The 24253-nt window shown below is 43.5% G+C and overlaps 1 protein-coding gene across 2 annotated transcripts in view; it reads left to right on the top strand.

Moving 5' to 3' along the window:
- The window catches only part of eepd1 (endonuclease/exonuclease/phosphatase family domain containing 1), a 121488-nt gene extending 101300 nt beyond the window's left edge, over positions 1 to 20188 (top strand). The window contains exons 3-8 of one of the 2 annotated variants that reach the window (XR_007936638.1): positions 4448 to 4558; positions 7060 to 7194; positions 8961 to 9093; positions 9706 to 9900; positions 16781 to 19692; positions 19724 to 20188. Coding sequence is in view for 1 of the 2 variants with exons in the window: in XM_028818141.2 (XP_028673974.1) it covers positions 4448 to 4558; positions 7060 to 7194; positions 8961 to 9093; positions 9706 to 9900; positions 16781 to 16977 (771 nt within the window). In the remaining variant the exon portion in view is untranslated. Of the gene's footprint in view, positions 1 to 4447; positions 4559 to 7059; positions 7195 to 8960; positions 9094 to 9705; positions 9901 to 16780 lie in introns of both variants that reach the window. The other variant, XM_028818141.2, reaches the window with a different exon arrangement.
- Positions 20189 to 24253: the final 4065 nt, after the last annotated feature.

The following is a 24253-nucleotide window of genomic DNA, read 5'->3' as shown; positions in this document are numbered from 1 at the left end:
CAGTGACTGCGCCCTGCGATGGACTGGCATCCCACCTAAGGCTGTTTCCTAATACTGCCATAGACCCTGAATAGCTGGATGAATCCTTTCAGTGGCATCCCTGCAAAGCTTTGTCTTCCAAGAATTGAGGTAGTACGGTGAAACACAGCTTACCTCAAGCAAACATTGCATCTCTCATGATGTGTTTTCAGCAGAAAACAACGGGCACTGGGAAGGCATTATGATTAAAACACTGCAGCAGTGCTCCACCTAAGAGACACTATGATGTGCTTTCTAAGAGTCTCAGTAATGAAGGAAAGCTCCAGCAGACATGTCACTCGATTGCTCTTTCTGCAGTCCAAGTCTATTTAGGTGTCGGCCCAAAGCTGTGAGAGCATCATGTGAATTCTAGTTATATTTAAACATTCCAGTCAGGTTTGGCTGTCAAGCCGCTTTCCTTTAGACTCCATCTTAAAAAGCCTTTAGAATATACACTGAACACAAGTTCATTTTCACTTATCCCTTTTGGAGTTAAAACTGCTTTATTATCAATCCTACCCATAATGACAGTCATCAGATTCTCAGTACTAATTCAATATTAAGTATTATAATTCTCCACATCTGGAATTAGGATTGAGTGATTGTGCAGCCAGTAGGTAGAATAATGGAGAGCGGTAAACAGACAGGAGATGGAAGGGAGAAAGGGCTAGTCAAGAAAAATAATCTTTAGTCTTAACAGGTTGAAGTCAAAACTAAGTGAGAATATTTGAAAAAACAAAATCACCAAAACCCAAAAATGTTAATCAGCAGTTGAAGTCAAAGCACACATGAAGATTCTAAGCCCTAAAGTAGTTTCAAATAACTCATCTAACACTATAATCCAGAATCTTGGATGCCACGATTACAGTTGCTGTCTCCTTTTATACCCCCTGGTGATCAAGTCACGATGCGCTATATTCTACCGGCATGTAATGATAACGGCTCAACATTGCTATCTACAACGTGATCAGCGATCCACAAAATGGTGGCAATGAGCCAAATAATAATAAAGAAACCCAAAATAATCATTCATAATTCTTCCAAAACACACAAAATGACTAAAATATACACCAAATGAAAACTGCGATAAGCCTGTTTAATCTGGCATACAAGGTGAAATTCTTCTTGTGATATGAATTACGAAAAAAAATGTTTTACCCGTATGCTAAAAAATCATGAAAAACTTGCAAACACATTTATGTGTAAAATGGACCCTCTCGAAAAAATGTGCAAATCTGTGCATGCAAAAGAAAACAGGAAATGTGATTGTATGTTGGTGTATTTGTACTCCCCATTCTGCTCTTATGAGTACTGGCAGTTATGGTTTGGGCCCAGCGCTTCCTGGCACTTCTCCCCTTAACCAACTCGTATTTTTACACTTTCAAGGTGGAACCGCCAACCTCTCCCATCAATCTGCACTGTAGATTTTCGTTATCATCATTCAGAATGACCTTTAAGGAGGACCCCCTCCTCACTGCTGTATGAAATTGTTCCATTACTCATCACCCAGAACAATGGGGGGTGCTGCCAGTTCTTTCTTTCCACTTTAACTCCTGCTTAAAGGTATTATATTTGCGTGCTCTTACCTCAGGAAACTTTTTGCCACTCGTGACACCCCTCACAAACTCAAATCAAAAGTAATGTTGCAGGAAATTTGTGCCAAACAGCCAAAATACGGTGGAACATCAGCTAAAAGACAAACAGACTTCTGACGTGTTGTAAATGGGAGGCCTGGTGAAAAGGCGTAGTCAAATGGGAAACATGACAGGCAATGAGAAAGCAGATAAGCACTTCTGGGATATTCACGCTTTGAACCCGAATTGTGTTACTCACTCAAGTTGGACGGGGAGACCAGAGATATGGGACTATATGGCTGTAGCAGAAAATGACTGGCATTAATGGAGTTTAAACATCTAAAGGGAGCAGCGGAGGAGTGTGACATTGGCCTGACTGTTCATTTATTCACAATGCTGACAAATGTAAATGTCTCTCAAGTAATTGCAGTCTGAAGGGTCAACACGCTGTAGTGACTGACTCTGGTGTCAGGAGACCTGTGTTAGTCCATGATACATTACTGAGTTCCTCCCCAGGTTGTACAGGTTATCAAGTGTCTCTTTATTGAAGTACTAAGAGGAACAGAAGACTGAAGCTACCACTCCTCCGTGTCTCAGTAATCTCCAGACCTTTTATAGACTATTGTATATGGAGCCCGATACATCCATAATGTTGAAAACACCACTGTCACTTGAATTTAGATGTGCATGATCTTGATCGGTGGTCTTTAGCCCTTTTGACTTGTAGACTAGCAGAAGACAGAAAATCTGCACGGACGGTGGGCATGGAAAACATAATAACTTATTTTGTCTGGATCATGATTTGTCCAACCTGTTCCTGAAGTAGAAATAAGTAAGCGCCGGTACTCGGTCTGATTTCTTAGTCGAGTCGAGATTCTGCTGTGCAGATTTATTAACATTAAACTGGAGAGCGTTGTTGCCCTGCGAGTTTCGTACATCTGGCTTTACTAACATTGGATCAGAGGCACGGGTCCTTCTTCCAAGTTTCGAGCATTGAAAATTACTACCATTAGATTGTAGGTCGAGCTCTCCCTTAAAGATAGGGTGAGAAGCTCAGTCATCCGGGAGGGGCTCAGAGTAGAGCCGCTGTTCCTCCACATCGAGAGGAGTCAGATGAGGTGACTTGGGCATCTGATCAAGATGCCTCCTGGACGCCTCCCTGGTGAGGTGTTCCTGGCACGTCCAACCGGGAGGAGGCCCCGGGGAAGACCCAGGACACGCTGGAGGGACTATGTCTCCCGGCTGGCCTGGGAATGCCTCGGGATTCTCCCGGAAGAGCTAGAAGAAGTGGCTGGGGAGAGGGAAGTCTGGGCATCTCTGCTCAAGTTGCTGCCCCCGCGACCCGACCTCGGATAAGCAGAAGAGTATGGATGGATGGATGGATGGAGATCGGAGGTCGCCTGCTTGGAATTTCCAGCATCCAGAGAGAATATGATGCGATTTTTCATTCGAAATGTTATCTGAAAAGTGTTCATGTTGGTTTAAAAACATCTTGGAATTCACTGATTTTTGCGAACCAGCAATACGGACCGCCATGGGTCCAAGGATCAGCTTTTGGGAAACACTGATTCAGATGAAGGGCATCAAATTGACATGCAAAAGTTATTGTTATGTTTAAGCCAGGGTTCCCCTTCTGGCTTATATTTAAATATAATTTTTATGTCTTTTTTGTGTACTTTTGACTCTTTTTTTATTTTGATTTTATTTTCTATTAATTTAGTTTCCATGTGTGTAATTTTGTTTTCTGATATTCCGTGTATTTTGTGTGTGGGTCCCCAAGAGATGGGGCCACCTGTCCATCATAGTTTAGGGCAGTTCATTTGAATGCACTCTGCTGGATGTTGGTGGTCCACTGAGTGTTGTGTTTTGCTTGGTTTGCATCTCTGTTTTTTTTCGACTAATTTTGTGCTGCTTCTTAGGATCGTTCTTGTGGATTTTGTATTGGGGCTTGTTTGCTTTGGATTGCTTTGTGGGCAACTCCTTTTGCCTCCTTTTTTTCTCTTTTTGAATATTTTATTATTTTCTAGTCTTCTGACTAAATCCTTTATTTATAAAAATTATTTTTAGGATTTCATTCATTTTACAGTTCTCCCTCTTGTGCAGCATATTTTTTTTTTTTGAGACTTTAAAGAATATTTTGAATTGTTGGTGCCAGAGCCCCATTTGGCTTGGTGTAGGCCAAAGCCAGCCTATAGACTGGGAGCTCAGGCTGCCTTGGAGTGTTGTCTTCTCGGGGCAGGCTGGTGAGGATACCAGCCTGCTTTTGGCTTAGTTTTGGTGGCCGCACACTCGCAGGCTGCTGAAATAATGACAGATAAAGCCTGTTGCTCCATGATCTTCATGTCATCAGTATCTTCCTCATTAGTCATGTGTAGAGATCTTACAAATTTTATACACAGAGATGTAGTCTGAATGCTGAAAGACATCAAAGCAAAAAATAACAACAGGCAAGATACTGATCTCATTGTTCCAAGTGTTCGCCTGGTAGTAAATACATGGAAAATCATTTATTAAACAAAGTAATAATGTGCTTATTTTTCTATTATTTTCATCAATTGAGTTATCACTTCATTCTGCAGAGTTTGAACATTGTGGGAACAAGCAGGTGTCATGCGCTCCATTTCTCCAACTGCACGTACAGTATTTATAGTGGTGTTAAATTCAAGTGGGTTATATAATAATCTGTATTTATCTCTGCTAAACCTCTAGGTTGTGTGCATGGAGGGTTCGTATGAATGGTTGAAAAGTTAACAAAAGATGAACCAAAATGATCCACCACACCTCCTGCAGCCCAGTAACCTTTGCCTCCTTTGACGTTCTTACATAATGACTGATTAGCGCCATCTCTTTTGCAGCTTTGTGCAGAGCTAAACCAGTCGACTCTGCCCAATGTCCGCAAGTGGAAAGGCTCAAGAGGATCGTGGAAGTGCGTCGTAGCTGACAGGCCTGCAGGACACTTTCACAAGGTAAAGTCTTTAGGCCCAGCTAACTCCTCCGACCTGCCCGGCTGTGGCAGATCCACACCGAGTTTTATGTGCTTTTACAGTTTTACCTCCCCGAAATGCCTCGAAAACATAAACGTTAGTTTAAGAGGTGACTTTAAATCAGTGCGTGGTGCCCACCTCCTGCATTACACTCAGTGCAGCTGGAATTGGTTCCAGTCACACACAACCCTGGTTTTAAATAAGAGTGTTTTGTAATGTATGGCTGCAAGGATTATAAAATAACATTTTTATGAAATATTCCCAGCAGGCGGCAGAGTGGCACAGTGGTTAGCACAGCTGCCTCATGGCATCAGAGACCTGGATGCAGATACGTGGAAGTGTGGTGTGTGTGCCGACGTACTGGTGTCTGCTCAGGCTTGATTTTTGTGCCCAATGATGTGAGGAGAGGCTCAGGCTCCCAGTGACTTTAAACTGGTTAAGTGGGTTTGCAAATGTCTAAGTGAACACTTTTACAGCACAAAAACAGATAGTGAAGTTACTGAAGGGCTGTGTCAGTGTGTGTCTGCAAAGGAAAAAGAAGGGTTACCGGTTATCAGATAGATAGATAGATAGATAGATAGATAGATAGATAGATAGATAGATACTTTATTAATCCCAAGGGGAAATTCATATACTCCAGCAGCAGCATACTGATACAAAAAACAACATTAAATTAAAGAGTGATAAAAATGCAGGTAAAACAGACAATAACTTTGTATAATGTTAACGTTTACCACCCCGGGTGGAATTGAAGAGTCGCATAGTTTGGGAGAGCAACGATCTCCTCAGTCTGTCAGTGGAGCAGGACAGTGACAGCAGTCTGTCGCTGAAGGAAGCTGCCTCTGTCTGGAGATGATACTGTTCAGTGGATGCAGTGGATTCTCCATGATTGACAGGAGCCTGCTCAGCGCTCGTCGCTCCGCCACAGATGTCAAACTGTCCAGCTCCATGCCTACAATAGAGTCTGCCTTCCTCACCAGTTTGTCCACGTGTGAAGCATCCTTCTTCTTAATGCTGCCTCCCCAGCACACCACCATGTAGAAGGGGGCACTCGCCACAACCATCTGATAGAACATCTGCAGCATCTTATTGCAGATGTTGAAGGACGCCAGCCTTCTAAGGAAGTATAGCCGGCTCTGTCTTCTCTTGCACAGAGAATCAGTATTGGCAGTCCAGTCCAATTTATCATCCAGCCGCACTCCCAGGTATTTACTGTATAGGTCTGCACACTCTGCACACAGTCACCTCTGACGATCACGGGGTCCATGAGGGGCCTGGGCCACCTAAAATCCACCACCAGCTCCTTGGTTTTGCTGGTGTTCAGGTGTATGTGGTTTGAGTCGCACCATTTAACAACGTCCTTGATGAGGTTCCTATACTCCTCCTCCTGCCCACTCCTGATGCAGCCCATGATAGCAGTGTCGTCAGTGAACTTTGCACGTGGCAGGACTCCGAGTTGTATTGGAAGTCCGATGTATATAGGCTGAACAGGACCGGAGAAAGTACAGTATTAACATGCTAAAAAGGAAAAAAGGTTAAAGACCTTCATCAGGTGTGTCACTGAAGAGGAAAGAGCAGGTCACATACAGTATATAGGAGAGGAAGGAGGGAACAAAGCCATGGCAGATGAAAGGAGAGGAGGTGAGAGTAGCAGCCATTTAAGAAGATGGAGGGAGAGATGTTTGGTCATTAAGAGCTGGAGACGTGTGAAGCTGGGGTGAGAATGAGCTGAGCTTCTTCTGTTTTTACTTTGAGAAGTGGCTCTCCTCGGTGAAGTGAGTCGTGCATGAGATGATTGTGTAGGTTAGGTGATCGATATAAGGTTAGAAAAGAGGATCAGTCTGCAAAATTGGGAAATTTTGTTTGATGACCTGCGGGAGACAAAGAGTGTTAGTGTGAAATGGCAGGACCAATGGGATGTGGGGTTCATTATTGGGGCTCCTCTTAGATATGAGAAGGATATTAATATCACAAGTCAACTTGGTAGAAGACCACCAAGATTCATTATAAACCCAAGATGGGGTGGATGGGGTTCCTCCATTAGAACTTTAAAAATATGGAAGTAAATCTGTAATAAATATTTACACTTCCTAAAGTTTTGTGGCGTCCCTTCAGACTGTAAATGTCCCAAGTGGTAGCTTGTTTAATTAATGCCTAAATCTTACTCTGCATGGGAACCTCCTGCTCACTGACCCCAGAGCATTCTTGAAGTCTCCCTCAGGCCTTCTTTTACCCATTGCCTCCTAATTGACTGGCCTGGTCCACATGTGGCCGCTAGTTCTGCTGAGGGTCAGGCCAGGCCACTGATTCCTAGAAATGACTCGCAGCCATCCAGTGACCTTTACATTATTTCTTTCTGCAGATTCCTAGGATTATATTAATAGTAACCCAAATATCACTGCCAAAAGGTCAAAAACCAGGCATTCTGTCACTACTGTAAATTAACTTTTGCTGCTTTCTATTCTTGTTCTTATTTTTCCTAGACGGCTGAGTTTTCAGGTTTCCTATGGGACAGCAGTTTTGGGATCGAACTCAAAGAGTGCACTTTACTGGAGAGCCCTCCTGCTAATGGCAATGGAAAACAGACTTGCCCCAAACCATATCTTGCACATTTCAAGGTAGGACTTTTTACCAAGATGTTTTTAATCTTTAATATATTTCTGATCACAATTGTAAACTCTGCCATCATGGAAATCAAACAAAGCTGTTACTAATTATAATCAAAGAAAAAGACATTTAATGAAAGGTTCACATCAGATTGATGCTTAATCATTCTTAAATGCCAGACCTCTTGTTACAGATTAATTTCTTAAGGAGTCTTCTACAGTATAAGAAGAGGTACATTAAAACAGGATTCATTTTCATAATCATAGGCGATCAAACACTTCCTTTATGGTGTACTTGGAAAATTATAATAATTTTTGTAAGAAGTTTTCATGACGTTGACAAAGTTAAGAAAGAAATGCCTTCTGTAACCACTGGTCAACTCGGAGGCACGCAACAGAAAACTGATGTGGGCTAGAAGAGGATAGATAGATGGATAAATAAAAAGGCACTAAATAATAAATAGATAGATATGTGAAAACACTATATAATAGATAGATAGGTAGGAAGGGTGCTATATAACAGAGAGATAAATGGATAGGGGTTAGGGATCATTTGTAACTTCCTGTCTATAGAAAAATGGTCAAAATAATAAAGTGATATTTTCAATACATTCCCTCCTCTAAAAAGACTAATTTTCTCTATAGATATATAGATAGATAAAAAGGCATAATATAACAGATAGAGAGACAGACAGATAAAAAGGCACTATATAATTCATAGATAGATAGATAGATAGATGCGAGGGGCACTATATGATTGATAGATAGATAAATAGATATGTGTAAAGCACTTTATAATAGATAGACAGATATGTACGTACTTGATTTGTCGTTACAGTAAATTTGGCTTGTTACAGAAGCTCAATAAATAAGTAAGCATTATAATATAACAAACAACAACCACAAAATGGCCAATAGGAAAGAAAACTAAAAAGAAAAAACAACCTCTCAGTCCCAGTGAGGCTTTATGCAGACATATTCCTGTTGGTATAAAGGAGCCCCAGTCGTGTTTCTTGACACACTTTTGCTGACCGAGTCGTTGGCTGACAGTCCTCAGTGTCTCACAGAGAGGATGTACAGCTTTGTTCATAATGGCACTCAGTTTTGTTTGATTTCTCTCCTTTGCTGCAACCTCCAGTGGGTCCAGAGTGTGTCCCATAACTGAGCCTGCCCCTTTTATTAACATGTTGACTTGGTGGGCCTCTCTTGACGTTACCAGCCCAGCACATCACAGCTTACAAAACCACACTGGCCATCACAGTGATATGCTGTAGAAGATGTGAAGGATGCCACTAGACACATTAAAGGTCTCCTAAGGAAAACCGCCTGCTCTGCTGCCCTTTCTTCTCTAGTTCCTCTGTGTTCTGAGACTAGTCCAATCCATCATTAATGTGGATCTCCTTGTACTTGTAGGAGTGGACCACCTCAATGTCCACTCCCTGAACAGTGACTCGGTGCAGTGACTGGTCAAATCACTGGCTCTTTGGTTTTGCCAATGTTCATTTGCAGACAGTTCTCCACCCGACTCCAATATTGAGTCTCATCTCCCTTACCAATACACCCCAAAAGTGACATTTCCAGGGTGTCAGTCCTGTTTAATTTGTTCACACTAACAATTCTCGCTGGTTTCTTTTGTTATGGAGAGAGACGCTAAAGCAGTGGTGTGGAATTTTCACCATTTTCCTGTTAAAAAAGCACACTTATTAAAATAAAAAATGTATAATGAAATTAAAAGCACCTCAAAACCTTATCTAATGATATTTTTTTTTGGGTTGCAGATTGCAGGCTCCAGTTTAATCCTGGTTAATATTCACTTGAAAAAGGAGCTAGGAGGAGAGAGCAATGGCAAGCTTCACAGTACAAACCACAAAGCGTCCCACTTCACAGAAATACTACAGGAAACGCTGAGAGGTAGGAGGTTTTCATTGCGGTCCTCATTTGCCTGCTGCCTGTGAATGCCTTGAAGCCTTTTGCTTGTAAATTTGTTCCAGAAGGTCACATTGGAGACATCCTGGCGCACAACTTCAAAAGCACCTTTAGCACCCCGTTGGTTACACGCTGCCTTCTCATTTCTTCACCTTCCCAGCCTCCTTGATCAGATGGAACAGATTCACAAGCTTATCTTAGCCTTTCAGAAGGTGGCCTTAAAGTCTCGTAAAATTTAAAAGGCTCTGTGCAGTGCATAGGTACCTCGGCGGGTTCATGTCACTCCTTATTTGTGTTTGTTTATGCCATAAAATAAAAGCAGCCAGTGAGGACAGAAAAAATATTTAAGCCTAAACTGCAAACTGAATATCTTTCATAGCTCTGGAGTCGTAACACCTTTAGGCTAACAAGGGTGGGAGTCGGCGCTCACCATTCATGAGTTACAATAAGCAGGAAAGTCATACGCTTCATAATATTTAACTGCGCAATCCACAAGGATTAATGTGCTGTTTAAAGTGTGTAAACGCTCAGGCGTTCTGCAGTATTCAAAAGCTGGAGCTTTGTGTTTCACTTTGCTGTACCAATTTTGTTCCACAGGAGAAAAAGAAGTGATCATCTTGGGAGACTTCGGCCTCCCAGCAGAAGCAGCTGAGTTTGACCTGTTAAGAAAGGAGAAGTTCATCCCTGTGGTCCCCTCGAGCACTTTCACCAACATTAGCACAAAGAACCCGCAAGGATCCAAATCACTAGACAACATTTGGATCAGCCGCCATCTTAAGAAAATTTATACAGGTTTGTGCCATTCTTTCTTTCATAGAAATGACAGTTGTGTCATGCAGAAGGGATATTTTTGTTGCATGTCATTTTGTGTTGCAATCTGCTGTAATGTTTAGTTAGTGTATAGCAAACTGTGCAGAAGTGCACTTTATGAGAATATATGAAACCGGCAACACTTTTGGTACTGCAAAAATAAATCGACTGTTTTACTGACATACACTTATATAGCAAGACCTTAACAAAGGCTTCTTTTGGTCTTAGTAACACTTACAAAGGGCCTGGCACATTGGAATGGTCAGGGGTGGCTCAAGTGAGACGTATTTCATGTTCACAAATCATTTTACTAGTGCATCCCAAGCTGTTAGTGAGATGAATGACCACTTTACTGACGCTTCATACGTGTTATTGAACCTGCCTTTTAGGCCGCTGGACCCAGTTTTACAGTGCATCCGGAAAGTATTCACAGCGCATCACTTTTTCCACATTTTGTTATGTTACAGCCTTATTCCAAAATGGATTAAATTCATTTTTTTCCTCAGAATTCTACACACAACACCCCATAATGACAACGTGAAAAAAGTTTACTTGAGGTTTTTGCAAATTTATTAAAAATAAAAAAACTGAGAAAGCACATGTACATAAGTATTCACAGCCTTTGCCATGAAGCTCAAAATTGAGCTCAGGTGCATCCTGTTTCCCCCGATCATCCTTGAGATGTTTCTGCAGGTTAATTGGAGTCCACCTGTGGTAAATTCAGTTGATTGGACATGATTTGGAAAGGCACACACCTGTCTATATAAGGTCCTACAGTTGACAGTTCATGTCAGAGCACAAACCAGAAATGAAGTCAAAGGAATTGTCTGTAGACCTCTGAGACAGGATTGTCTTGAGGCACAAATCTGGGGAAGGTTACAGAAAAATTTCTGCTGCTTTGAAGGTCCCAATGAGCACAGTGGCCCCCATCACCCATAAGTGGAAGAAGTTTGAAACCACCAGGACTCTTCCTAGAGCTGGCCGGCCATCTAAACTGAGCGATCGGGGGAGAAGGGCCTTGTCAGGGAGGTGACCAAGAACCCGATGGTCACTCTGTCAGAGCTCCAGAGGTCCTCTGTGGAGAGAGGAGAACCTTCCAAAAGGACAACCATCTCTGTAACAATCCACCAATCAGGCCTGTATGGTAGAGTGGCCAGACGGAAGCCACTCCTTAGTAAAAGGCACATGGCAGCCCGCCTGGAGTTTGCCAAAAGGCACCTGAAGGACTCTCACTCAGACCATGAGAAAGAAAATTCTCTGGTCTAATGAGACAAAGATTGAACTCTTTGGTGTGAATGCCAGGCGTCACGTTTGGAGGAAACCAGGCACCGCTCATCACCAGGCCAATACCATCCCTACAGTAAAGCATGGTGGTGGCAGCATCATGCTGTGGGGATGTTTTTCAGCAGCAGGAACTGGGAGATTAGTCAAGATAAAGGGAAAGATGATTGCAGCAATGTACAGAGACATCCTGGATGAAAACCTGCTCCAGAGCACTTTTGACCTCAGACTGGGGCGACGGTTCATCTTTCAGCAGGACAACGACCCTAAGCACACAGCCAAGATATCAAAGGAGTGGCTTCAGGACAACTCTGTGAATGTCCTTGAGTGGCCCAGCCAGAGCCCAGACTTGAATCCAATTTAACATCTCTGGAGAGACCTTAAAATGGCTGTGCACCGACGCTTCCCATCCATCCTGATGGAGCTTGAGAGGTGATGCAAAGAGGAATGGGCGAAACTGGCCAAGGATAGGTGTGCCAAGCTTGTGGCATCATATTCAAAAAGACTTGAGGCTGGAATTGCTGCCAAAGGGGCATCGACAAAGTATTGAGCAAAGGCTGTGAATACTTATGTGCAAAATCCTCAAGTAAACTTTTTTCACGTTGTCATTATGGGGTGTTGTGTGTAGAATTCTGAGGAAAAAAATGAAATTAATCCATTTTGGAATAAGGCTGTAACATAACAAAATGTGGAAAAAGTGAACTGTATCTACCACCATAAGGGTCATTTTTATCCCGAATGGCACATATTAACAAATGACTTTAAGCATTTTTTGTTTTGTTTTGTTTTGTTTTGTTTTTAAACTTAAGCTGGCAACACAATGAGAGCAACTTGCAATCCATAAAGGTTGAAGTATTAGGGTGTTGTACCGTGTTAGCCATTGTGGATGCAGTGAGAAGTCAAGTACAATGACACCTTTTATTGGCTAACTAAAAAGATTACAATATGCAAGCTTTCAAGGCAACTCGGGCCCCTTCTTCAGGCAGGATGTACTGTAAGATATAATGTAATGTATACATAATTACATCTTACATTACATTATATATCTTGTCTGAAGAAGGGGCCCGAGTTGCCTTGAAAGCTTGCATATTGTAATCTTTTTAGTTAGCCAATAAAAGGTGTCATTGTGTTTGACTTCGCATTACAAAAAGGTAGAGAAACTCTGATCAAGACCATAAGAAATGTTTAAGGAGTTGCAACCACAAGGGGGCGCCAGAGAACTACAAACGTAAGACCCAGTATAACACCAGACGTTATATGAATAAAATAACAGCCATTTATTTACACCACACACCTTTTCACAGACCTCTTTTCAGCGATGTGCCACAATTATACAATAAATGAACAATAAATCACCAATCCTTTCTCCTTCTCTCCTCCCCTGAGTGCTGCCTCCCAACTCCGAGTCGTCCATGTGTGGCAGCGGGCTCCTTTTAAGCTGTACCCAGAAATGCTTCCAGTGTCATGCTGTACCTCCCTGGGAAGCACTTCTGGGCCATAAAGAAAGTAGGGAGGTCCTCCTGCGACAGCACCCTCTAACGGTACCCAGAGACCCCGACAGGGCTGTGCTTGCAGACTCCAACTCCCAAGCATCCCAGCGGGTGTCCTGACTGGGTTCCCATGTGAGGACCACTGCCCCTTATTGTATTGGAGATTGAACTGCCCCCCGACTCCCGGCTGTCTCTGGTCCTTCCATTAATTTCCACCGGCCGGGTACAAATGTATTTATTTGTTCCAAGAGCCAGTCCATCTGCGTCATCACACTGGCCTCCTGTCCGGGTAATGAGTTCATCTCTTTTCTAGCCAGGATGCCTGTTCTCCTCCTACAGTCTGTTAAATAACAGCATATGAGTAATGGAGACATTTTTGCAGTACCAAAGCTGAGGTGTTACCATTAAATTGAACTGGTGTGTGTGTAGAGCTAACACAAGTTGCATACGTAGAAAACATACACTCTGGACAACTGCCATCCCATTCAGGGTTATCTTCTTCCTTGTGCCAAGTGTGTGCTTTTGCAATAATCTCCATCTTCTTGCAACCTTGTAATGGAAAGAGCTGGTTCAGGAAGCTTATGGGTGGTTTCAGGGGTAGGATGTGATACCTAAAGCACCTGAAATCTCGAACATAAGACTATCAAAGATACTGTGTCTATACAAAGTGTTCACCCCTTAAAGTTTTCACAGTTTATTGTTAGCAACTTTGAATCACAGTGGACATCATTGGCTTTTTTGACACTCTGATCAAAAGAAAAAGACTCGTTAACGTCAAAGTGAAAACAGATCTCTGCACAGTGGTCTAAATTAATTACAAAATAACTGATCACATACGCATTCACCTCCTCAAGTCAGTATTTAGTAGCTGCACCTTTGTCAGCCATGACAGTCTTCAGTTGTGTTCACAGGTCTCTATCAGCTTTGCACATCTGGACGCCGCCATTTTTCCCCGTTCGACTTTGCAGAACTTCTCAGGCTCTGTCAGGCTGCATGGTGACTGTGAGCGGACCACGTTTTTCCAGTCCAGACACAAATTCTCAATAAGACTGATGTCTGGACTTGGACTCAGCCTCTCCATGGTTCCTTTTAAGCCATTCCTGTGAGCTTTGGCTCTATTCCTGGGGTTGTTGTCTGTGCTGGAAAACAAATCTTCTCCCAGCTTGGTGCAGCTTTCTTGCAGACTGCGTCAGGATCCTCCCCATATTTTGCTCATTCATTTTGCACTCCACCTGCAAAAGCCTTCCAGGGCGTCCTGCAGAGAAGCATCTTCACATCATGATGCTGCCACCACCATGCTTCACGGTGGAGAAATGTGTGTTTTTGATAATGCGCAGTGTGAGCCTTACATTAACATGGCGTTTTGTGTCATGGCCAAAAAAGCTCAGTTTGTGTCTCATCAGATCCAAGAACCTTTTTCTGGGCTTCTGTCAAACTCTAACCAAGATGAGCATTTTTTTTTTTCTTCTTCTTCTCTTTACCCCGCTCTCATAAAGTTACTGCTGGTAAAGCACCCAGGCATCGGTTGTTGTTTGCAAGGTCTCTCCAGTCAGAGACAGTGTAGCTTGTCACTCCTTCAGGTCTCTTGGTGGACTGCATCACTCCTCCTCCTCTTCTTGCACCAACACTCCGTTTTGTGGACGGCCTGCTCTAGGCAGCTTTACAGCTGTGTCATCCTCAGTGATTAACTGAACTGGATATTCAGGGTCTTGGACATTTTCTTGTCTCCATTCCCTGACTTGTGTTTTCCAGTCATCTTTTTCTGGAGTTGCTTGAGCTGTTCTTTGGTCTTCTTTGTTAAGCCACCGTACTGGCTCGCCACAAATAGCATTTCCAGATAAGGGGCATTTAGACAACAGTCAGTTGAAACCCCTTGATTACACTTACCGTATATCCTTAAGTTCTCCTGCGGATAAGTCAGGGCTTGATTTTACCGTATAATTTCCGGCATTTTATAATGTCGGTCGTATAAGTCGAATGTGGAAAACTCACGCTATCGGTCCAAGAGATTACGATCTGCTAGCACCCACCTGAGAAAGTAACCACGGAGCACACAGACGTTTTTTTCCATGTATTGTGACTACGTGACCACACGTTAATACCCAAACTATTCTGAAGCAATGTTTGCACTGTTTTGTGTTTTTTGTATCTCACACCCTCATACACCTTTATCGTAAGAGCATCCCTTATCTATGATGGAGCATTCAATTTGAAAAAATATGAAGATGGATTTAAATTAAACATCATTGAAGTGGCAAAATAAATTTTGCACCAAAATTCAATGCATCTGAGAAACTGGTGTGAGATTGGAGGAAACAAGAAGATGTAAAAACAAAAACTGTAAGTGTCGTATTTTTGAACGGCGTATAAGTCGGGGTCTGATTTTATGATCGATTTTTTGGGTTTCAAGACCCAACTTATATGCGAGTATATACAGTAGGTGGTCCTCTTTGAGCTAATTCTGTGACCTCTAAAACCAATTGGCCGCACCAGTAATGATTTAGAGGAGTCATATTAAAGGAGATGAATACTTGTGCCATCAGTTACTTTATGTTTTGTATTTGTAATTCATTTAGACAAATTTGCAAAGATTTGTTTCCACTTTAAAGAGTTATTTTCTGTTAATCAGTTTCAAAACAGCCAAATCAAATCCCCTGTGATAAAATGTTGTACAGCCATAAAATGTAAAACTTCCAAGGGGGTGAACACTTTTTTTTGCAGAAGTGTATGGTGGTGTCCAAAGCAGCTAATAATGTTTCTGTCTGCACAAGTGGACTGTGGTGTGACACTCAGCTGCCGCCCAGAGCCTCAGTCTGTGGAGGTTTACTTTTCTCTGGTGGTAAAAGGCGTCAACTTATCCTGAAGCCATCAGGCCTGAAAATCAGATGCACTTTTTTTTTGCTTTGCACCCTTGCCCACCATAACCTACTGCCGATCGGGGAGGAGCAAAAGATTTGTCAAAAATTTCGATCACCAGATTTCGATGAATTTCATCATTTTAGGGTCCCCTGATACCAAAAACATTGATATCTCGGTGATGGGTGTGTGTGTGTGTGTGTGACGGTTTCTTGAGGACGGTATAGAGCTAAAACTGCTGGGTGGAAAAAATACCAAACTCGAAACCTAAGCCAGTTATGAGATGACGATGTGCTGATTAGTTTTTGAGCCAAATCATGCAAGAGAAAGAGGCATTCTAGAGGAACCCTCAAATACCGTAATTCTGAATTAATTATGAATTCTTCTCGTCAATTGCTGTCGTAAAGAAAGATCAGCATCAGAGCGGTAAATAATTACTGAAATGTTATAGAGTAGTTTGGGTAACTTGGTCTCTAGGGCACAACGCCTGCTGACGCTCCCATACAAATTTTGTTTTATTTCTTGCTATGTTATGATGCGTTTGTGTATTACTGTATTTTCACGATGTTATTACAGGCCCATTCTAAAATTTAGCTGCAGTAGGACTGCTTATTCTTTTGCTTTCATGTTCCGACTTTCTCAATTTCTCTGACTTTAATTAAGCCTACTTTTGCTTGCCACCCTCCTCCTTAATGACGTAATTTCCTGCCCAGACAACATGCTCTCCTCTCGCTGGCCCTGATTTGTGTTCTGACCTCTGCCTCCACCCGTTACATCCTCATCTAACTTGTTCCTCAGTTCTCTTGCACGCTACGCTCACTTGTAGGGGTGTTTGTTTGTAAGCCTGGACACCCAAAGAGAAAAGGCAGAGGTCTAAGGTGGGATGCCTAGTATCTGGCACTGTAGCTCCCATTGTGTGGGCCACTTTCGTGTCCTCTAGTCAGTTTCTAAACAAGTCAACAGTCCATCTGTGTTGCCATCTCAGATGAGGGGATGTTTTGGTGCCTTCTACTGCGTTCACACCACAGAGAGACCGGTGCGCTGACGAATGAGCGACAGAGAAGCTATGGCTGGTGCTTGGCATTATCTTTCATGCTAAACGTCTTTAATTCGTCTAAATAGCGCTGATCTCAGTCATGCTGTGTGCTTCTAAATAGTATTAAATGAGTACGCCTTCTCTTTAGCGTAGCCTTTTAATAAATTCTATATGTATTCTTTTCTTTCCTGACCTGCAGGTCACTGGGATGTCATAAGGGAAGGCCTTACTAATCCATGGATCCCAGACAACTGGTCCTGGGGTGGAGTAGCTTCCGACCACTGTCCCGTTTTTGCTGAATTTTATATCAACCCAGTAAAGAAGGAGACTGTTCCTAATGGAAATGGGGTGACCGTTGTGGAGCACACAGAAGCAAACCCCAAACATGAACGGTGACAGAGGCCCACGTGATGTCCCAGACAACGTAAAATGGATGTTTCTTATGCCACTGAAGAGGAGAACACCAAATTTGCCTTCACGCTCATGTCAAAGTCACCATAGGACTGACTAAAAGACAGAATGATTGTTTGTGTTGACCATTTTGGAAAAACAAAAGAGTGTTTAAAGAATCGCACTAGCAGCAAACACTTCTGTGGATCTTCAGAATGTGCCAAAAACTGTTTCAACTTCAGTGGAACAAAGCATTCTGTTCTGGGAATTCACTTGTGACATGTTGTGATCAGGCCTTCGTGGAAGCTAACATTTGACCTTTGACATATTTGGGGCTTTCCATCTCCTCGCTATCAAAGGACAGAAAGTCAGCCTGGTTTTAGGGTAGCGTCCTTGTTTCTCAAGTCTCGTGCCGTCACTGTGACGACCCGGACCCTCACAGTCACTTGAATTGCTTTTCTGTCTAATGATATTACGGTGGGTGTTCTGAAGTTCACACAGTCTACGCTAATCCCCCTCAACTACACTTACTGCTAATTGGAGGGACCTTCCTTTGTGTTAATCCTCCCTTTTGGGTTGTGTGTTTGTCTTTCCTTTACCACATAATGAATAAGCAAAGTGTATGCCAGAGGGATCCTGTGCAGCTTCAAGTGCAGTAAGCCCAACCTGAAGGAGTCCTCAACAGTCTGGCAGTTTCAGTGAAGCAAGCTGGTCAGGGTCTATCAGAGCAGAATCCCTTCAGTCCCGTATGTGGCTGCAGCTCACAGGCTCTGCAGAGGTAAGGTCTCTGTTACCTGAGATTCACTTGTTCAATTTTTAAAACCAAGATCATGGAAAGAATCGTCCATTGGAATTTATTCGGATGCATTGGTCACATGGACGTCCTCATCCCACCATGTAACGAAACACTCACATGCACCATTGTATGGCTAGAGAAGACATCCTGGTCTACCAGAATTGACAAAACAATAGGGGAGAAAAAAAAGTGCCCTGGCTTTTCAAGATGGCCGATGGTGGAATGAAACCGTCAGAAAAAAAATAGAAAAATTTCATAAGCGATCCAGCAAGATGGTAAGGGGTAGAGTATGTCTGGAAGAAAGTGCTAGGCTGAGGGCCAGAGTGTCAGAGAGTCTGAGCAAGCAGAACAGAATCGACATCGATGGCGGGAGGTTAGAGGCCATCTTCACATCCTCTGTGCCAGTAATGAAACAATTCGGTATGTGAACATAACTTTATTATCCTGGCCTTTTCTGTTTAAGGAGGGTTAACGGAAATTTACTAAAGTGAAGGAAAAGAAATCCAACTAAGAGTCAAGAAGTCGACCTGTCTGTCTGTCCGTCCATCCATCCATCGCCCGTGGCTGATCACAGTGAATTCGCCAGGACGCCCCAATAATGCTTCAGTTATAGCCGTCAGAATCGCGAAACGACATTTTAGAAAGTTCTGGATGTAAATTAAAATTATGGATGACCAATCAGATTTTTGATCATGAACAGAAAAAAAAACCCTGTTTTATTTTTTAAGCAAATTATAATATCAAATGATAAGTTAGGGTTGGGGTTTTTTAATTTATTGTCCTTCTTCTAAATATTATAAAGTCCACTGAAGTGAATGCTTCAGGAATTAAAATGACAGCTTCCCCCATAAAAAAATTTAATTGTGAACTCCCGTGGTTTGCATACCAATTTGAAAAAAACTGTGGACTTTCAAAGAATTTTAATGAATTATATTCAAAGTAATATTTCTAAAATATACTGTAATTATATTCAGAACGAATTTGAGATTGATGGATTTTATTGCTGGGTAAGTGAAGCTCTATAACAGGCCCTTACATCTTTTTTCTTCCTTATTTTAAATTCATTTGCTGAAAAAGCCCCGGAAAACGTTTGTTTGAATTTGTCTGGTTTGACTTGGCATGAATCTGTACAATCAAAATCTCAAAATGTCTTTCATTGTACAAACCCATTTTGGCCCAGAAGCACACAGCCATGAAGTTCGAGGCGCCCGCTGTCACCCCATGCAGCCGTGCAAGTGAAAGTGCTTGCTTGCCATGACAGAGGGGCTTTGCTGTGGCACCGGCCGGGTGGGGTTTGCATCCTCTCCCTTTGTTCATGTGACTTAGTGCTGGAGTTCCCTACGGTAGTCGTGACTGTTGTCTATCAGTGTGTGTCGTGATGGCCTGGCAGGCAGCCCCCCCAGTTTGGTCTCGTTTTGTGCTGCAATAGGCTTTGGCTCCTCCATTTGAGCGCTTTGAGGAGTGAGAAAGGCGCTATATAAATGTAAGCAACTACTATTTTTATTAAGATCCTGACCTGTGACACACAAATTCATCAAGCACATGGATGGATGACCTCATGCTTTTGTCCTCCATTGTCCTGTTAGACGTCTGTGCCTTCACGACTTACTCACTCGCTGCCCTCACTTCTTCTGCTTTGTCTGGGTCTCCTTGTGACGCGGCCTCACCCTTGTCTTACACACGCTATGCACCCTCAACATTTGTTCATTGGGTTAATGATCAGTTTGCCTTTCCCAGTGTCACAGAGTCCCTAAAATGGAAAATTATGGAAATGAACCCAGCCAAATAAACCTTTAAAGGGAAGGTCCGTTTGAATTATTATTTTGTTTGTGTTTGTTTTGCTATTTGCACTTGAATGCACTTTGTTAAACGTGTTTCACCTTCGATACCCCATATGCACTGTGATATTTGAAGATGACCATCACGTCACCCAAAATGATCCGTGATGGCTTTGAGAATCCTGCAACTGGACACTTTTGAAGTGCAATATCATATGAAGGTAAACTGGCATGGAGTCTTGAGACCGGCAGAGGTGCACTGTGAACTCCACTAGCGGAGGGCGAATACGCCGAAAAATGCAAAGCTTCGCTGGAGAAATGAACGGCACGTTAGCATTGAAGAACTGGGGGTGGGGGGGGGGGGACCACTGCGGCCCCGTGAACAATGGACGGTCACTGTCTGGTGTCGTGCCCAAGGCGCTGCCCACCAAGGAGTCAAGTGCCTACTGTTAAAAGACCTGCCCTCTAAGCTTGTGATTTCATTCAGACGTTAACTAATTTCTTAAGATGTTCTTTTAATTCAATATTTAATGCGTCTTTTCATTTGGAATGTCTTGTTCTTCCTTGCAATGTGGTACTATATTTTCAGTTACTAGTGAACTGTACAGAGATTTCAAATAAAATTTTACAGATTCTAAAGAGATCACTTGTTGGGTTGTGTTCGTTGGGGACATGAACAGCAGTTGTGGATGGAGTGTACGTCTGGAGGAGTTTGTGTTCACTTTATTATCACCTGGCCAGTTTATGAACACCATTTTGATCTTTTGCATGTCTACTGGGATCCTCGCCCAACTTCAGCGGATGGACACCCTTTGGCCGTCACTACCTCAGCTTGAATTGTTTCAGTATGTTGTTAAAATGTTCTGGGACGGTCTGCGCCACGTGGCCTTACTGGCGATGGTTTACTATAACATTTGTATGGCGGTGTAGTCTCGTCTCCCTTTTGCCCCTTGGCCTTGTCTCCTGTCCTTTTAGTCTCTCTGTGCCTTTACTGTTTTAGCTTTGCGCCAAGAAAAACAGAATTACACTGAGGCCATCTAGTGGCCAAATCAAGAAAGGCAGACCATTCAAATTTCACTCCATAATCAGATAAAATAGCACCTGAAATGGAGCGCAGGGAAGAAACTAAAGTGGGGCAAAGCTGTGGACACGCAGGCTGAGCTCTCTTGTTTTGCACACTTTGAAGTTCTCATATGGCATCTCTCTTGATGTCAAATGCAGGCTTAAAAACTTCTACTAGTGATGTGTGTCGATCACAAGAAGGGCAGGAAGCTACTGAATGTGTTTTAAGATCTGGAGACGACGTGTGATGGGGTGCCAGGTGGTGAGGTGGGCACTGAGAAAAGCTGGAGGTAGATGAAGGGCTGGCTCTGAGGTGAAGGTGGAGCTGCACCGTCCATTGTAGAGTCTCTTGCTTTTCGTGATGATGGTGGAGTTGCTGACCAAAGAAGTGTGTGAAGGATTGTCACGGGAGCTCCTCTATGTTTTGATGGCAGTAAGTGAAGTGGAATCAGAGGAGGAGAAGAAGAAGGTGAAACTGAATGGCAGTTTGTAAGTGAGAAGCCTCGGGGTGAATGGCTGGAGGTGTGAGGCCTGGGAGAGGCAGACAGTCGTACGGCGTGTGTGGTAAAGGTGTTGGGAGAAACTCCCACAATGCACCGCTTGTTACATAGAGGGGGGTAACAGGGAGTCTGTAGGGTGTGTACGAGGGGGGTGCGGACATCCAGCTGAAGGGTCCTGCTGAGTGGAGTTGGAAATGCGGACGACGCAGCGTTTGTTGTGGTCTTTCCCGTTGTGACACTCGGGGTACGTACAGCCGCCGTGACCCCGACACAGACGGGCAGGAGGCGACTTTGCCACACAGCACACAAATCACCAACACACAAGGCTCACAGAGCCCAACATGGCTTTTGCTGCCAGTCCTCCTCAGGCTTTGTCCTCTTCCTCCTGACTCTGGCCGTTGAATTGTGGCAACTGGCCCCTCCTTATAGGGCACCTTGAAGGACTCCAGGTGGCCAATGAGCTTCTTCTGGGTGTGGCGGAGGTGCGGCTAAATAAGGACCTGAAAACGTCCGTGTGCTCCCTGGTGGTGGCCATGGCCCCAGCAGGGTTGAGCTCCCGTACTCATAAGCCGTGGCACCCCTGGGGACCAAGGGAGATGCCCTCTGTCGGTCCAGGGAAGAAAAATACTCCAGTCATAAAAATACAGTCTCTCCCTGGGTCCTTCCATACTCGGGCCATCCGCCACAGTGTGTTAGCTCTGAATCCCGTCGACACCAAAGGTCACGTTGTTCTCAGTTTCCTTTTGCTTGACGTATTTTAAACATTATAAGATTTCATTTTGCCACAGCTCCATGGTGTTTATCTTTGGGCGCCACCATTTTGCGGTTCTGTTGCCAGGGTGTGCGTACTGGACATTGGCTCGACCAGCACTGCATTTCTTCATTTATCGGAGATTGGGGATCACTTCTCTCCGACGTTCGCCCGCAATTCTTCATTAAATTCCCAAGTAATTTTGACTTTTGTTTTGTTTTGTTTTTTTTCCGCACACTCCTGCGTCTTCCTGGTTTTGTCTCTCGCTAAGTCTTCTGTTTATGCGTCGTCTCCTGTCTTTTTTCTTTTACCTATCCTGATGCAGAACAGTGACTTAACGCCGCTTGACTTGGGTGTTGGTATTCTGACTTTGGCCTGACTCCTTCCTATTTCTTTGCTTGCTGTCTAATCCTAACGTCGTTTCCTAGTCCGTCCACTCTTGCTTGTCCAAGACAGCATACACATGCCTTGGCTCATCGTGAAATTTTTATGCCTTCCATTTGGTAAGAATTTAGTAAGACATCTGCCCCTGACTGCTGCACTAAACGTTTTCCAGTCGGACACCATCACTGCATTTACACGCGCTTCAGTGTCCCAATTATTCATAGAAACCCGACGTCTAGGATGCCATGTAAATCCTTTTCCAGTAAGAGACATCGGGTGACTGGCCTCTGAGAAGCCTGACTGTCACGGGTAGATTTCACCACAATTATGTGGCCATGTAAACCTGTAGACGGTTAACTGTATGCGCATGTTTGTTACGCTAGGTTGCCCTGCGCTTGTATTTGTTTTGCACCCGCTTACAACAGCCAAGTGTTTGCGAAAGAAATTACCAGATGCAAATGTTTCAGCGATCGCATTATTTCTTCTCCTGACTGAAACAGCTTGTGTCAATGTTTCAGAAATCGTTAAATTTGTGTTGATGAGCTGAAGTGCTAAACTCGGCAACGCAATCTCAAGAGCTGTAGGGTAACACAATAACAGTATTGTGCATCACATGGTCTGTTTACCATATATACTCGCGTTTAAGTTCTCCCACGGATAAGTCGGCGTTTAATTTCCCGTTTATTTTCCGGTATTTTATAATGCCGGTCGTATACAGTAAGTCGAATGTGGAAAACTCACGCTATTGGTCCAAGAGATTACGATATACTAACACTAACCTGAGAGAATAACCACGGAGCACACGGCCTTTTTTTCCTATGTATTGTCCCTCGTGACCACACAGTAACACCCAAACTATTCCAAAGCAATGTTTGCACTGTTTTGTGTTTTTTGTATCTCACACCCTCATACACCTTTATCGTAAGAGCATCCCTTATCTATGATGGAGCGTTCGATCAGAAGAAAATATAAAGCTAGTTTTAAATGAAGAGTCATTGAAGTGGCGAAAGAAATTGGAAGCTGTGCTGCTGCAACAAAATTCGATGTGTCTGCAAGAAGGCAAGAAGATGGAAAAAAAAATGTGTCGCTTTTTTGAACAGGTGTATAAGTCGGGGTCTGATTTTATGATCAAGACCCGACTTATACGTGAGTATATACGGTAGTTTTCAAAGGCAACACTTAGCCTTCTTGAAGTAAAAATCCCTGCGTTGTTGTTATTCTGGCATCACTGGATGTATGACAAGAAGATCATGTAGCGTGTCGGTCCTGTGCAGGTCTGAATCGCACAGCCCAGCAGAAAAGAGTTGGCTGTGTGCAATCCAGCAACACCAAAAAAGCGTCAATTTGACTGAACATATTCATAAAGTACGTGGGGCGGCACGGTGGTGCAGTGGTAGCGCTGCTGCCTCGCAGTTAGGAGACCTGGGTTCGCTTCCCGGGTCCTCCCTGCGTGGTGTTTGCATGTTCTCCCCGTGTCTGCGTGGGTTTCCTCCAGGCGCTCCGGTTTCCTCCCACAGTCCAAAGACATGCAGGTTAGGTGGATTTGCGATTCTAAATTGGCCCAAGTGTGTGCTTGGTGTGTGGGTGTGTTTGTGTGTGTCCTGTGGTGGGTTGGCACCCTGCCCGGGATTGGTTCCTGCCTTGTTGGCTGGGATTGGCTCCGGCAGACCCCCGTGACCCTGTGTTTGGATTCAGCGGGTTGGAAAATGGATGGATGGATGGATGGATGGATGGACAAGAAAGTTCTCACTGGTGTCACGCTTGGTTTCAAATTTGAGGCAGCCGTTGATGACTTGTAACTCTTTTTGTGCATTTTAATGACATCAGGGACTCCAGAAGATTACTTTCTTGTGTGTGTAAATGTGGATTTTTAAGAAAGCAGGTTTCTGCCTTAAGCGATTTATTCCCCTTAGCCTAACGCACCCTGCTTTGCTGGAGCCCCCAGTGCCTTACAAATGGCTTTCGTTTCCCTTTCCAGACTGACAGATCTCCACAGCGTTTTGCCCCACCG

The sequence above is a fragment of the Erpetoichthys calabaricus genome, chromosome 13 (assembly GCF_900747795.2).
Source record: "Erpetoichthys calabaricus chromosome 13, fErpCal1.3, whole genome shotgun sequence".
In the NCBI taxonomy this organism is placed as follows: domain Eukaryota; kingdom Metazoa; phylum Chordata; class Cladistia; order Polypteriformes; family Polypteridae; genus Erpetoichthys; species Erpetoichthys calabaricus.
Note: the sequence above shows the minus strand (reverse complement) of the source record. Positions and strands in the feature narration are given on the sequence as shown.